At 40.5% G+C, this 15,826-nt stretch overlaps 1 protein-coding gene across 4 annotated transcripts in view; it reads left to right on the top strand.

Annotated features, from left to right (window-relative positions):
- The window catches only part of uhrf1bp1l (UHRF1 binding protein 1-like), a 35,326-nt gene that overhangs the window by 5,100 nt on the left and 14,400 nt on the right, over window positions 1–15,826 (top strand). For all 4 annotated transcript variants that reach the window (XM_031313327.2, XM_031313328.2, XM_031313329.2 and 1 more), the window contains exons 2-9: window positions 7,410–7,572; window positions 9,317–9,355; window positions 11,129–11,220; window positions 12,464–12,653; window positions 12,746–12,886; window positions 13,584–13,751; window positions 14,420–14,600; window positions 15,197–15,280. In XM_031313327.2, coding sequence (XP_031169187.1) covers window positions 7,410–7,572; window positions 9,317–9,355; window positions 11,129–11,220; window positions 12,464–12,653; window positions 12,746–12,886; window positions 13,584–13,751; window positions 14,420–14,600; window positions 15,197–15,280 — 1,058 coding nt within the window. The remainder of the gene's footprint in view (window positions 1–7,409; window positions 7,573–9,316; window positions 9,356–11,128; window positions 11,221–12,463; window positions 12,654–12,745; window positions 12,887–13,583; window positions 13,752–14,419; window positions 14,601–15,196; window positions 15,281–15,826) is intronic.

Below are 15,826 nucleotides of genomic sequence, written 5' to 3' on the forward strand. Positions count from 1 at the left end.
TGTGTCTTTGCACTGGGTACCAGCAGTGTGCTGGTATGTAGGCTGGTAATTCATATAATCCCTCTTGATGATAACCTTGAGATGACGCAGTCTTTTTAATAACTGTTCTGTTAGGGCTGCGTAATGTATTTCCGCAACACACACTTTGCAAAGAGCTTCAATATCAGAACAGTGCAGAGTCATAAAGCAGGAAAGTGCAGACATCAACATGTTTGTGCTTTTTCTTAACATGATGAATGATGGAAATCACTCTTAATGGTGCCAGCTGCTAAAATCCAGTGGAGAGATAAGTTGATTAAAATTTTGATAAGCTCATCAACATCACCTTCAGTCACTTGTTGCGCTCACAGTGATAAGCTTTACAAGCAGCAAAGAATGATTTGCAGACTGTTGTCCCACCTTATTGCTGTAGGTTGTTGGAGCCATATTATATCAGTGGAACTAGACTTAATTTGAAGTAGGTTTTCATAAACTTAAACTTCCTTTATCGTGAAAAGCATGGTAACCAATGTCACTGTATGTTAGTTGCTGGACTTATGTAAATGTATAAATGCTGAAAACCTTTTTGGTTGAAATACTTCTGGCTTCATTGCACAACAACATTGGCATTTGGTAACCCTTGATCAAATCTTTTTTTTTCTTCTTTTTTTTTATCGCTGTGAGCCCTCTAATAATAAAATAACTGAAAGATTTGCCAATAATGACACCTGGACTTTGTAATATGCTCTTTTAAAAAACGCTAAATAAGCAAACCGTCGGATCCAACAGAAAGTTGTAAATGGTTCACATGATCTACCTTCAGTCCAACTTGGGGCGTCAACAGAAGATTCCTCAAGATGATATTATTTAACGCAAATATAATAGAGTAAAGATTGTAGACAACTGCCTGGTAATTAAGCAAAGGTTTACACACACACACACACACACACACACACACACACACACACACACGGGTTCCTGTTATTTTTAGGTTGGGTTGTTTTTAAGTTATAAAGTTGATTTACCAACACCCACACTGTAGGCAGCCAGCCTGCAAGCACCGCAGAGCTGCTGGCCTAACAGAAGTGCAATAAAGGGATAAAGAACATTTCATCTCTGACAAGCCAATACAAATATATTTTGAGATCAACAATATTGGATTACAATTACAAGAGGCTTGTTTTAAAATGAAGTCGGTTGATCACCATGTTAAACAATAAAAGAGCTGATGTTTTCATACCTTTTTTTAATGTCATTTAATTTAATTTGTTGGATTGTCTCAGTGTTTCACATTTACCACAGGCGTCTTATAAGCTTCAGTGGCTGTCTGTTGGTTCTGTCAACTGGTCTCTAACTGAATAAAGTGCCTTCATACTACACTGTACTGTTGATGCTGAATGGGCTAGGGAAGGATTTAGAGGCCAATTTAAATGTCACATTCTCCATTTCTGAGCCAAGCCTGCTTCTTCAACTGGCAGGGAAGAATGTGGTAACATCCCAGACCTTTTTTTTTCTGGGAAACCACACTCCTAAATCCCAGAGAATGTCTCCTCTATTTCTTTCTTTTTTTTTTATCTTTAGTTTCTTTGTCTTTTTCTATTTGTCTAATTTTCTTTCATTATTTCTCTCTTTACGTTGCCACAGTCGTGGTTGCTAGAACAAGCTGGTTGTCTGTTTGAGTCACTCTGGCCACCTTCCCTTAGGCTCCTCTCTTGCTGGCACTGATGTCATCAGCCAGCGCCACGAATGCACCATCAGAGCAGGAAAAAAAGTGTCTGTTTCCATTCACAGGATCCACAGACATCAGCTTTTAAGGAGTGGTGGACTACAGTCTGCTCTCAGTGTAACTGTGGTCATGGGAAACCATTGCAAGATCAGCCTACTGTTGCTGACATCTTTAAGTCGATTTACACACATGTGATGCCACACAATGACGCTGTTTATTTCATCATGATTCATTTATAGTAATCCATTTCCCTTTTTAAAATATTTCCCTTAACAAAGAAGACCGTACATGAGTAATGGGTTAAAAACAACTTTTTGGAGGAATTTGGGCATGGATTTTTGCTGTTGAGTGGTTAATTTTACATCTGACAGGCAGACAGACCCCTCTCCAGCCAGTAGCTGGTCCTAATCTTTTTATGGGCCTGGATTTGGTCTGGTGAACTCGTCCCTGCTGACTGGAGTAATGGCTGATGGCAAAACAGGGGGAGATGAAGGGGAAAGATGAATGTGTGTGTGTGTGAACTTAATACACCCTGCCTCATGCTGTTGTTCTCAGTAACGAGAAGGTGATTTAGCTCATTTAGCGTTAGTAGCCTTGATATTAGACAGCGGATCAGCAACATATTATTACTACGGTGTTGGTTTATTTATGACTTTGGAAGAAGGGGCGAGGAAGCGAGAGGTGGCTCTGGAGAAGCCAGATAAGGAGCGAGTGAAGCTAGCTGGCTAGCTGGTTGATACTTGATCAGCAGCAGGAATGAATATTTCACTGCTCACAAGGCTAAGACACTGAAGCAACAACACCCACCTCTCAGAGACAGAGAGTGTTTCTGTCTGTTAGTGCGTGTATGCCCAACATTATTTGTGTTTGTTTGCGATAGTGTTTTTTTGTCTTGTTCCCTGTTCCACTGCACTGAGTCTCTGTTTAAGTCTGCTGCCCCAGCTGAATACTTTACAGGTTACATGTTGAATTGGAGAATACTCTTAAAACTGCAAGGACAAGGCGTTGAGTGGAAAGAAGCAGGAATTTGACAGACTACTTATATTAAAACGTAGGCAGCTAATTCATTCATTTCATTCAATTCAGCATTGCTCATGGGTCAGATTTTTTTGTTCACACTGCAGATACTGGGAGTCTCTGTGCACCTTGCTATGTCTTCCATCAGTGAAGACTCAGACCATCAGAACAAAAACCCTTTGTCTCTCTAAAAGTATCCTGTTACTGAGTGACTCCGTAATCATACATCACCTTTTTGAAGGCTGGCAATGTTAATGGTCTTCTTGCTGCACCTGTGACTTTATTTAATATTGATATTGGGGAAAATCTCAGCTTTATTGGTGCCATTATTCACATAATTTAGCTGATCAGGTCATGACATAATCAATCTACATAAATATCCACATAAATTACAGTTTCTTAGTGAGTGTCATTTTAAAATGCAGTTTTCGCTATCAGTTACATACATAACTCTTGTGGCCTGCCAACTTAGTTTTTAGGGGCCACAGCAATCTCTGATCTCATGTTACCTTACATAAAAATGTAGGCCTATTCCAATAAATAACACACAATGGGTTACACAGTTTTTAAATCTGGGGAAATGAAAGCACTGGTATGTCAATGACTGTTTACATGCACATAATATTCTGGTTTTTGCCCTTATTCGGAAAAAGACGATATTCTGACTAAGCTGTTTACATGGCTAATGAAAGTGAATATTCCACTAATATTCCCGTTAACATGTAGCCGTGAAAAATACGACCGGTGGCGGACTTGTTGGACCGTGCGAACACAGCCTCCCTTTTTCATTCCTTCAACCAGCTTCTTGAAAAGGTTGACGTAGAGATGTGTGCGCATATCCAAAAACCTGTTGATATCCAAGTCTTTGATAATGTTTAAAAGAAGCTGTGTTGGGCGCCCGGATAGCTCAGTTGGTAGAGCGGGCGTCCATGTGTAGAGTCCTTGACGCAGCAGGCCCGAGTTCGGCTCCGACCAGCAGCCCTTTGCTGCATGTCGTTCCCCCTCTCTCTCCCCTTTCATTTTTTTCAGCTGTCATGTCAATAAAGGCCTAAAAATGCCCAAATCTAAAAAAAAAAAAAAAAAAAAAAAAAGTAACTGTCTCCTACTTATCGGGTCTGCAGCCTTGCAAACTGTTGGCTGGTTGGATTGTGTACAGCAACCATAGCAATGCACAGAGCTGACCGTAAGCCGTAAACAGGCAAGAGGCCATAAACTGCGATAAAAAACCCGATTGAGACGCATATTTCGAATGCACTGTATACATGTCCAAAGAATGCCTCTATAACCCGAATAATACCGGAATATCCCACGTCTTAATCGGAAAATGCTATATTCGGAAAAAGGCCTCATTTGGAATATCCAACCGGAATATGCTGTTTACATGACGTGTATCAAATTCGGAATATTGTCATAATAGTGGAATATTGGTGTGCATGTAAACGTACTTAGTGGTGCTCAATATCAGCAGGTATCCTGAGTTTAGGTATCGGAATTGGTATCCAGATACAAAGAGATGGAACAGTGCTACCCTATTTGATATCCGATCAAAGTCTTACTGTTGCATATACTTCCTACGGTGTGAGAGCTGTTTGTTCAGTATTCTACATTATATGTTTTTAGGGCAAGGTGTTGATCCTGAGCACTTTTTGGTACCAACTAAAATATATGCGTAACATATCAAACCATCAGGTGAAGAAAGATGGCGTTGAATGCTTTGTCAGATTCTTAGTCTTGTTTACTTATTCTTTGATCTGATATTTCATGATGTAAATAATGGAAGTTTTTTATATATCTAACAGAGGTGTCAAGTAACGAAGTACAAATACTTCGTTACCTTACTTAAGTAGAAATTTTGGCTATCTATACTTTACTGGAGTAATTATTTTACAGCAGACTTTTTACTTCTACTCCTTACATTTTCACACAATTATCTGTACTTTCTACTCCTTACATTTTAAAAATAGCCTTGTTACTTCTATTTCAGTTTGGCTTGTTTTCATTCCGGCTTGTCATCATTCAAAAAAAAAAAAAAACAACCTCTCCAGATAAATCGCGCCATCTGGGTAGAGTGTATTTGATTGTGGTTGGATGAGAAGTATAAACATACAGTATACCATTCCGACACCCTATCGGTTTGTACGCGATCCATCGCACCTGCACATGACACAAATCACGTCACACTCCAGCAAGGAAATAGCAGACGTTTGTAGCCTAGTACGAAGATGTCCGTGGCAGAGGCTCAAGAGAAATGTCCCAAACCAAGCACCAGCGAGGAGGTTGGTAGCCAGGAAGACCAGCCAACCATTCTACATCCCTGGCCATACCTGGAAGAATTTTTCGAAATGGTCGGATGCAAATACAACTCCTTTCGAATGCGCTGCAGACTCTTCACACCCAAGTACCACGAGCTAAATACAGTACTTATAGGCAACTAGTCATCATATCTTCCGCTCCATGAAACATGTTAATGCTCAGTAGTACACATATATGGTTCTTTAATGTATTTGCATTGTACTAAAATGCATTCATTTTCAATGGGCATAAATGCGGCTGAAACAGGTGCGTCCCAAATTTTTCAACATTAACATTTTAATATAACATTATAGTCATTATGGCCTTTAGAAAAATGTTTTTTGTGGAGGTGGGGTAGTGCACTGTAGGCCCCTGTGGCGAGGCCTAAGCTTTTGACCTTAATGGCATTTTTTTCCCTTTACATTAGCCTACTTTTACTTTTATACTTTAAGTAGTTTTGAAACCAGTACTTTTACTTGAGTAAAACGCTTGAGTTGATACTTCAACTTCTACAGAAGTCTTTTTAAACCCTAGTATCTATACTTCTACTTGAGTAATGGATGTGAATACTTTTGACACCTCTGATATCTAATAAAGAAGGAAGGAAACAAATGTAATCATTGCAATGTTATCAGTGCTGAAAATCAGGTATTGAATTGCCAGAAGAATTTCAAATGATACCCAGCACTATTGTGATTTGAGCAGAGTTGCACACATTCCCCCCCATATCTTAGTGGGGCAGTAAAATACTAAAGCTTTTAGTCTATTGTCTTGGCCATGATAATCAGGTCACTCTGTCAGTTATGTGTGTTGGTTATGTAGGTCTAATCTTTGATCTGTCTCTTTTACAGAGACACATTTTGCAAGTGTGTGAGAGATTAGCTAAGTAACTAGATTAAGCCTTCCTGTACTTTGTATGTATTTTAAAAGTGAGTGTTAAAGTGGAGAACGCTGTAAGCGGCAGCCGCAAAATGGGCTGCAATGTAACCCTATGAGGCAATAGCGACCGCCAATGTACGCCCAAGAAACGAGCTGTTTTTGGTACTGCCAGGCTCAGATTGCTATTATAAGTGTGACTTAATTATGGAAAGATGGAGAAGTTGCCGTTATTCTGCCATGCTTTAGTTTGTAATTTACTGATACCAGGTCAACAAAGTAACTTAAGCTAATATCATTCATCACTCAATACTGGACCAATTTTGGACCAAAGATTTGTTTTTACATTTGTCACTTATATACAAATGCATGGGAAAATAGGGTCCAGGTTGAAAAATACAGAAATTCCCCTTTAACACTACTACCAACTAGCTCAGATCTAGTACTACTCTAGTGCTTTACCTATTCAATGTGATTGTTTTACTGCAGCGTTGCATGACCACAAACCACAATGGCTGTTTTCTTGGAGTTCCAACGTGACATAGATTAATACCAGGAGGACATAGTATTCTGCACATGTCACAGGATGAAGGGTGTGTGGCTCTTGACAGTTAGAGAATGTGAAATGAATACTATCCCTGTTTTAAGAGATACCATTAGACTGGTCTGCGTAGATGCACGGGTCAATATGCCATTTAGTATCTGCCCTCAATGCTAACTATTAACCCATTATCAAACACTTAGGTCATTGACTCTGACTTTGTGTGCTCAAGTCTATTTACATAATCTAAAAAGCTAATGGACTAAACACATAATCACTACAGCTAACAGAGACCCTATATACATGCACCATTTCCCCCAGACACTGCGGTTATAAATATATATAACTGGCTCATACCTTTTTAATTTAAGGTGAGTTTAGGCACCTTATCATCTGATGCAGAGTGAGGCTTGAGTACACTTTGTCCTTGCTGTGGACACCGTCTAGCATGAATCTCACAAACGCCTATTACCCTGAGCACCGACATATAATATACTGTCAGACCGAGGCCTTTACCTCACCTCCCACTGTGCAATCTTGTCTGCTCCTTTTCTTTCTGTCTTTAAATCCTCTATATTGTAACTTAAACACTCTGTACCTTGATCCTCTCTTCCCCCTGTCATTATCAGATTAAATGGTTACTATGGAAACAAAGCAAACAAGTGCAGTTAACGACAAAGCTTAAATGAAGAGAAAACATATTTTTCTGAATGCGGGTTTCAGTTTATGTAGGATTTATTTTTATACTTGTAGCTGGGTCAATTATCTCATAGTATGACTTCAACAGCAATATGTAACCTTAAATCATAGGCTTATTTTTGTGCACGTGTGCGTGCATTGGACAGGCACCCCTCTATTCCCATCCACTACACCAAGCCAACAGTTGGGGTCTGTTTGTTTGTCCGGTTTTGCCAAGAATCTGTTTCTATAAATATTCCCAGGCTTAGAGCCGCACTTCTTGTCATTTGTGTCTCGTAGGTTTGCTAAGAACTTGTCTCCAGACAAGATCAACCTGAGCACGCTGAAGGGGGAGGGCCAGCTGACCAACCTGGAGCTGGATGAGGAGGTTCTCCAGAGCTTGCTGGACCTGCCCACCTGGCTGGCCATCAACCGTGTGGAATGCAACAAGGCCGCCATCAGGGTGAGGGACACTGTCATATGTTCAATTTGTTGAACTCTCTCAGATAGTTGGATGAGAGAATTGTTACCACTCTAATACCTCTACATTAAATATGAAGCTACAGCCTGCAACCGGCTATCTTAGCCTAGCATAAAGACTGGAAACAGTAGGAAATAGCCAGCCTGGCTCTGTCCAAAGGTAACAAAATCTACCTACCAGCACCTCTAAAGCTCACTAGTTTATATGTTATATCTCTATTTCCTGGTCAGACACAGTAACGTCCTTCGCTGGCAACTGTGGAGAGCCAAGAAATATTCCGGTGCAAAACGGTGAATTGTTGGTTTTACTCTTTTATTTTTGTATGGATTAAACAAATTAGAAATGATGTGTTAATTAGTGTTTTCCCCCAGTTTCCAGTCTTTATGATAAGCTTAGCTAACCGGCTGCGGGCTGTAGCTTTATATTTAACAGATATAAAAGTTATATCCAACTCTCTGCCAGAAAGCGAATAAGCATATTTCCCAAAATTCCCAACTTTTGTTAAAACCAAATTATAGAGATGAGATTTGTTTCTTTGCACTACACTTTGCTGGAGCTGTCTGATGCCCCCGACGTGGATGTGGTCACGGTCATCATTGAATTGCCATTTATAAGAGCAGACTCTGACACACCCTGGAAATCGTGAATGGAGCAGTAATTTCCATCATGACTGGACCAAGGTCCACTTTCCACCTCTTCTTTTATTCCTCCACCTCATTTTCTCTCTCTCATTTCTTCCCTTGTTCATTTCTCATCCTTTTCCTTACACATCAGTCCTGTTTGTATCCCCATTTTGTTGGTCACTCCTCCTCCTTTGCCGTCTTTCCTCTAAGTTGGTCTGCTGGCTCGAAATAAATAGTCTCTTGTATTTACTCAACACAATTGCTATGTCATTGACAGTGTGTGTTGCATACATCTATAATACCCACATCATTTACAGTAAGTGCGTGTGGAGCGTCAGATTTCTCACTGAACCATGGAACTGTTGAATTGAAATCTGTGGTACTGCCTGGCTCCAGTTTAAAGTGCATTGCAGCGTTTATTGTAAAACTGGTTAAAAGAAAAGAGAACAGATGTATATCTCACTTCCTCACTCGTCAGATCCCCTTCTCTTATCTGTGTCTTCCTGTTAAAGAGGAGCAAGACTGTCGCATCCGAATAAAATAAAAGTTGCTTTATTGGTTACTCATAACACTCATAGAAACTGCAATAAATGTTTCTGCTCCGATGACTCAAAGTGACCAGCCAGAGCTAGCACCCCCAGCTGGCACCTCCTAGCAATTGTATGACAGAGGCAAGGCGAACAAAATGTGACTCTAATTAATTTACAGTAGAGCCACAAATCCTTGATTCTTGATTTATGACTTCTCAAAGAACGAGCCACTCTGTGGAAAGAAATACAAGTGAAAATAAGCATTTAATCTCTTTTTATATGTAATTTGGCAAAGACTTGAATCAAGAGGCTGCTGGTTGAGGATCAATGGCACAAAATGGAACAAGCTGCCAGTCAGTCTAGACTCATTGATTTCTTTTTCTTCCTTCATCTCTGAGCAAACTTGCCTGCTGTTTTTACTTGATTTAATTCTGCGCAGTTCAGTTGAATTTCGTTTGATATGTACATCTCATTGAATGGTAATTGGGAACACTAAAAGGCCAAATACTTGCTGTAGGGATCAAAATGCTGGTAGGCTGAAAAGCTAAGCCACTGTTGTGTTTTCATTCACAGATACCATGGACAAAGTTGAAGACTCACCCAATCTCTTTGGTAAGTTTCAACTACTACACTTGTTGCTCACATAATCAGAACATGTCATTGAGAAGTTTGTTTTATTTCTACATTTGATTTCATTTAAGTCATTGAATCTTACGAATAAGTACCACAAAATTACAAAAAATAAAAACTGATTTGTGTTTTATAGTATAATAGAACCAATTAACAACCTGTACTCCTGCGTAATTTACTTATTGTCCATCACATGTTAAACAACGTGTTTCATCACAAGGTGAAGAGCAGGAAGCCGCTGAAGGTGTTGTAATAATAGCCGTCGTCGTAGAGCACTCTGTTTGCGTAGAGATTCACAAACACGCTGTCTCCAGCCTCCAGCTGCACCACGGCTGCGTTGGACGCACTGTCGTGGCTATCGTCGCCCACAGTGTCCCAGGTTGACACCATCCTTTGGCTGTTCATCATCAGGGACACCACTGAGTTGGGCTGTCCGGAGTTGTTGTTGTACATGGTGTACCTGAAGTAGTACATCCCCCGGACCATGGCGGTGAAGATGCCAGTGGCGGGGTTGTAACCACCGCCGATGTTGGAGAGGATTCTTTGATATTTCAGTGGTGTGTCTTGTTCAAACGGACCAATTGAGTTTCCTAAAGCAGCGGTGAAAGCCATCTTTGACATGCTCACAGATGTGACGTCTGCAAGTTGCTTCAGCTGCTCGTCCTGAGCCTGGTTTATCTTCCGGAGCTCCTCTACCTGGCTTTTGTAGGACTCCAAGTAGACTTCGACGGTGGCCATTTTCTGCATCATGGCACCGAGGTTTTGCTCAAGCGTGCCGTATGTCTGGGTCATGGCTGCGAGCTTCTCCCTCATGGCTGCCACCTCGCTGAGCAGGGCGCAGGTGTCAGGTTGGCAGACTGCCATGCTGGTCCCAATCCCCAGGTGGCTGTAATTCCCATTGCACAGGCAGCTGGAAACCAACAACAACAAGAAAAACATACGCTCCATTTTCGAACACTCGTCTACACAAAATCTGGATATCGCATGTGGTCCTCACTCCTCCATATATATACTTCCTGCACCTGGTGTTTTGCAACATGTTTGGCACGCTGTCTTAATTATAATATTACATATGATATTAGAACAAACCTATCAGGGGAACACAAAACTATTTCTCAAACATTCAGCATGGTTATCACTACCACATAATACAAGGGCATTATATTACAAGGCAGCACAATACACTTTTGTAATCTGCTTTTAGTCACAATACTGTAGAACACAATGTTATCACACCACCAACAATAGCAAGGAAATATATAACGGTGGGAAAAGGGAGAGGCTACTGCCTCAAGGTGATACATACAGAAATGTTGTGTCAAGAGTTTTAATTAATTTGAGAATAGCGACGGCATAATCAATTGCATTTCAATGTATTTTATCCTTCTAGACAGGCTGCTAAGTGATATGTAGGCGGCTTCCACATCTCTAGTGGCAAAGGGCTAAGCAGGCTGCAACAATCTGTTCTATCAATTGCACTACACTGTAAATGTCAAGCTTGCAAAAATGCTCCTTTCCAGTATAACATTGTAATCGGCTGACTGACGCATATCTTACAATAAGGAAAACACTAGAATGAGATGCTGAATTAGATGACAAACATTAAGACAAAACAGTAGTAAATAGGTTGATGGAAATGGCCACAGCAGCCTGTCACTGTGAATGACGGTCTACTACAGAATCAAAAGCTAAGAAAATCATTTCATGAAGACATTGGTTGTTGGTCGTAAAGTTAAGGCCTTGACTTGCTTGCAGACCCTGGATAAAGTGGTGATGGAGATGAGTACCTGTGATGAGCCCCGTCCCCCCAATGGCCCGTCTCCCATAGCAACAGCATCAGGACAAAGGTGAGCACTGCAGTTGTTTTTTTTTTTAACTCTATTATCTGCATTTGTGTGAAGAGTCTCCAAAGAAGAAGAAGAATACAAAGAAGACATACTTTATTAATCCCGCAAGGGGAAATTACATTTTTTCACTCTGTTGTTAGTTACACACATTACACACAGGCCCAAAATGCACACACATGCCCAGGACCTATACATGCACAAATGGAGAGATGTCAGATGTCAGTGAGGGGGCTGCCCATGGACAGGCATTTTATGTTATGAAAGATGCTATATAAATAAAGTTTATTATTATTATTTCCTTGCCTGGACTGAAATAATTTGGTTCTGCTGATTTGATACAGTTGAAAATCTAACTTATGAACACATTTATGATCAGTGAAATTTCATTTAATATACTGAAGTTTCTTAACTTACTGTTAAGAACCAAACAGTCCCAGTAATCATCAAATCTTATGCTCGTTTCCGCTGCTGTTTCTGTGTTTCTTACAATTTAGGGGAAGAGTATAAAACACTGAATTCACAGTACTGACTGATTAAATGTAAGATTTATTCAGCAATCTTAAGTACACGATGGACAGATTTTTAACAGAAAAGAAAAGCAAAAGAGATGATGCTCATTAAGCAAACATGCCAGTCAAAACTATCACTATAACTTGTCCGTTGTGTCAAAAAAATGCTTTGGGGGCGCCCGGATAGATCAGTTGGTACAGCAGGCGCCCATGTATGGAGGTTTACTCCTCGGTGCAGCGGGCCTGGGTCCGGCTCCGACCTGCGGCCCTTTGCTGCATGTCATTCCCCCCTCTCTCGTCCCTTTCATGTCTTCAGCTGTCCTGTCAAAATAAAGGCCTAAAAAAACAAAACAAAAAATGCTTTGGGCAAAGGTTAATTTGTAAAAGTATCCCTTTAACTGCTTTGTTGCTGTGATACTTATATTTCTCCGCATGTGATCAATAAAGTTTATCTTAAAATCTGTGTGAAAAGAAAAAGTAAAGGTTTTTTTTTTTTTCGAGATAATCTGATCTTCCAGAAGAGGAACATGACAGAAAAAGTTTTAAACCACTGAATAAAAAAAATCTGTGTCCTTGTAGGTTCAGTGTCATATTTAGTCTTTGAACTTGTAATTATGTTCAGACAAAATCTGCTTACTGTACAGACTAGAAATAATGTATTGCACCCTGTTGCTAGGCACTACTTATCACCTTGTTTACCTAACATTCTCGCCACCTGTCTGTCTCCCTTGCAGTGAATATGGCTTTGCTGAGAAGGTGGTAGAGGGGATGTCACTGTCCATCAACTCCATCGTCATCAGGATCAGTGCCAAGGCCTTTAATGCCTCCTTTGAGCTCTCCCAGCTGCAGGTCTACAGCGTCAACACCAGCTGGAGCATCAGTGACCTGCGATTCACCCGCATCCAGGACCCTCAGAGGGGAGAGGTCTGTGTTTATTTTATTTTTTCGAAAATAACGAGGATGTTTTGTCACCCATTTTTTGTTTTTTAACATACTACCATGCCTGTTTGGTCCAGATCCTGACGTTCAAAGAGATCAGCTGGCAGATGATTCGTATTGAGGCTGACGCTATCCAGAGCGCTGAGCATGAAATGTTGAGTGCCCCCATTCGCCTCATCACCAACCAGTCCAAGATCAGAGTCACTCTGAAGAGACGGGTAAGCCACAAACACAGACACACACATCCTTTTAAGATTCATTCACTTATTCATATTCATATGAAATTTGATGGACCAGGCTTGTAACGCACACCGCTCTAAGCAACTTCTTTTCCACTGTGAACAATGATCCCTCTGTGTGGCCTCACAGGCTGCAGGGCCAACAGCGGTGATTCATCAACTGGCCAGTGTGTGTTTAAATAAAAAAAAAAAAAAAAACTTTACTAATATCTGATGTGGAGATTAAATACAATGCAGCATACAGTTCACAAAGACTTTTTGTTTGAGGTATTCGAAAGTAATTAACCCCATTTGTTTCCTCTGGCACTAACAGAACTGCTGAATAAAGCATTTATCACAGAGGACAAACGTATTCACTCCCAAATTTGCTTGTATGATATTCTGTTTGTGATTTACCTGATAAAGAACATGTGATGTGTGTTTCACGTGTTGGAGCTATTCATAGTCAGGAAAAAGCAGTTCAGTACAGTTTCAGTCAGTATCCTGACCATCCATCCATCCATCCATCCATCTTCAACCGCTTACCCGTGGGCAGAGGTTCCCTTAACGTTTAATAAAGAGAAATACCTCACACATGAGAATTTCCCTACGAGTGTGATGTTACATTAATGGGAACTTCTCAGGCTACCTCCACCTGCATAATGCATGTTCATACCAACGGCTCTACCTGATACAGATTAAGGACTGTAACGTGGTGGCCTCCAAGCTGATTCTGATCCTGGACGACCTGCTCTGGGTGCTGACCGACTCCCAGCTCAAAGCCATGGTGCAGTATGCCAAGTCTCTCAGCGAGGCCATGGAGAAGTCTGCACAGCAGAGGAAGAGCATGGCCACAGAAGACCAGGTACACACGACACATGACTGACTCACACAGATATCCAGAAACACAGAGACTTCGTCCAGGACGAACCTCACATATTGATTTCTCTCCCTCTTTCTGTTTCCCCTTAACATTTCCCCTCCCTCTCCCTGTCACTGCCCTAACTTCACCCTCTGTGGATAAGCCGAGTCGTTGTCTGATGGTTTGTCCTCGTGTCCATGGATATCTTGTCTGCCCCTCTCTATCTGTCCGGCATCTGCCTACACCATCTTTGTCTATCTCTGTTGCTGTTAGTGTCTTTCATTCTGTCCTATTTCTTTTTTGTGTGCTTCTTAAACACATACACTTAAAAATGTACGTACATTGATCACCCACACAACTTCACACTTATCCAGTTCCACAAAACATACACAATGTGTTTTCTGTAGTGAACAATGTGTTTTCTGTTTAGTCTGATACACCACCTGTTGGTAGAATTGTGTATTGCATGATTCAGTTGTTGAATGAACCAGACATGAAAATTGAAAAATAAAAATACTTAACATTAACCCACCACCATTAATAATATTACAAGACTAAATGCAGCAATGCCTTAAAAACACAGCATCAACAACAGCACATCAACATCTAAAACTTCCAACACTAATACCAGTATCTGCGCTTTTTCGGGCGTGTGCATCTGTGTTCACCAGGTGTCCTCAGCGCCACCCACAGCCCAACAGGTGCGTACCCAGCAGGCGTCAACAGCAGCTGACCAGAATGCAACCATGGCCAAGCTGTTCAGCGCCTACGACGTATGCGAGACGTCCCACCACCTCCAGATCACACACCTCGACCTGCACATCTGTGATGACATCCATGTTAAGGACAAAGGTAGCATATGCACCGATCTACATATGCTCTACATCAGGGGTCACCAACACGGTGCCCGCGGGCACCAGGTAGCCCCCAAGGACCACATGAGTAGCCCTCAGGCCTGTTCTAAAAATGAAAATTTAATATTGATATTATCTGTTTCCCACCTTGTTAAGTCATTGTTGATAATTATTGATAATGAGAAATCATTAACGTGATCAGTGTCTTCACATAGATGACTATCATTAATCATTAATAATCATATATAACTAAAGGCAAACTGAGAAAATGTGTTATTTCAGAAGAGTGTATCAAACTGGTAGCCCTTCGTATGACTCAGTACCCATGAAGTAGCTCTCAGTTTCAAAAAGGTTGGTGACCCCTGCTCTACATTGTGGTGTGCATTTATCCACATGCGTATACATGACATGACATATACACATGCTGTCAGGTACACAGAAAAGTCAGAGGTAGGGCATGTGATACATGAACATACATTACATGTTTTCTTTTTTTTCTTTAGTTAAACCACAGAGATTAGTACACCAAACTGTTTTTTTAAAACATTTTACTGAAAAGCTTTGACTCTATTTTTCTGTCTTCCGTCTGTGCAGTGAGCAATAAGAGGATAACGGGTGGGGCCATGCAGCTTTCCTTCAGCTCCATTACTCTGGACTACTACCCTTTCCACAGAGCAGGTATGGATTCTGTATCACTGCAACATACTAATATATGCAATGCTTCCTGCATCCTCACTATAAACTCACTGCAAGTTTTATTGGCTTTAAATTACGTCAAACATTTTAGAGCAGAAGCTAAGTTAGCTTCTCTAACTTCTCCTATGCAGACACACCTCATTGAGTGTAGTCTTTTTTTCATCTTTATTTCTATTTCCCTTTTATTGTTTCTCTTTTTGCATTTTTGTTCTATTTTTTTTCTCTTATTCTTATAATCTGGCCTTTTGTTTTGGTGTCCCTCCATCTTCCACACATTCTGCTTGTGCCAAGTTCCTTTTTTTTTTTGTTCCATGTTTGTTGTTTTTTTATTTTCATTTGCAACAAATGTAGAAACACTATAGTTGTAACCAAACATAAAAGCCTTGGCTTTCAATGCTTTTAAAAGTAATTACATCAAAGGATGATAATAAAAAATATTATTATAAATGCTACAAAAACAAGTAACCATGTAGAAATGAAAAGTATACAATAAAAACAGCATAAAAGTAACTTGGTAAGTAGAACAAG

The sequence above is a fragment of the Sander lucioperca genome, chromosome 20 (genome assembly GCF_008315115.2).
Source record: "Sander lucioperca isolate FBNREF2018 chromosome 20, SLUC_FBN_1.2, whole genome shotgun sequence".
NCBI classification, from domain to species: Eukaryota; Metazoa; Chordata; class Actinopteri; order Perciformes; family Percidae; genus Sander; species Sander lucioperca.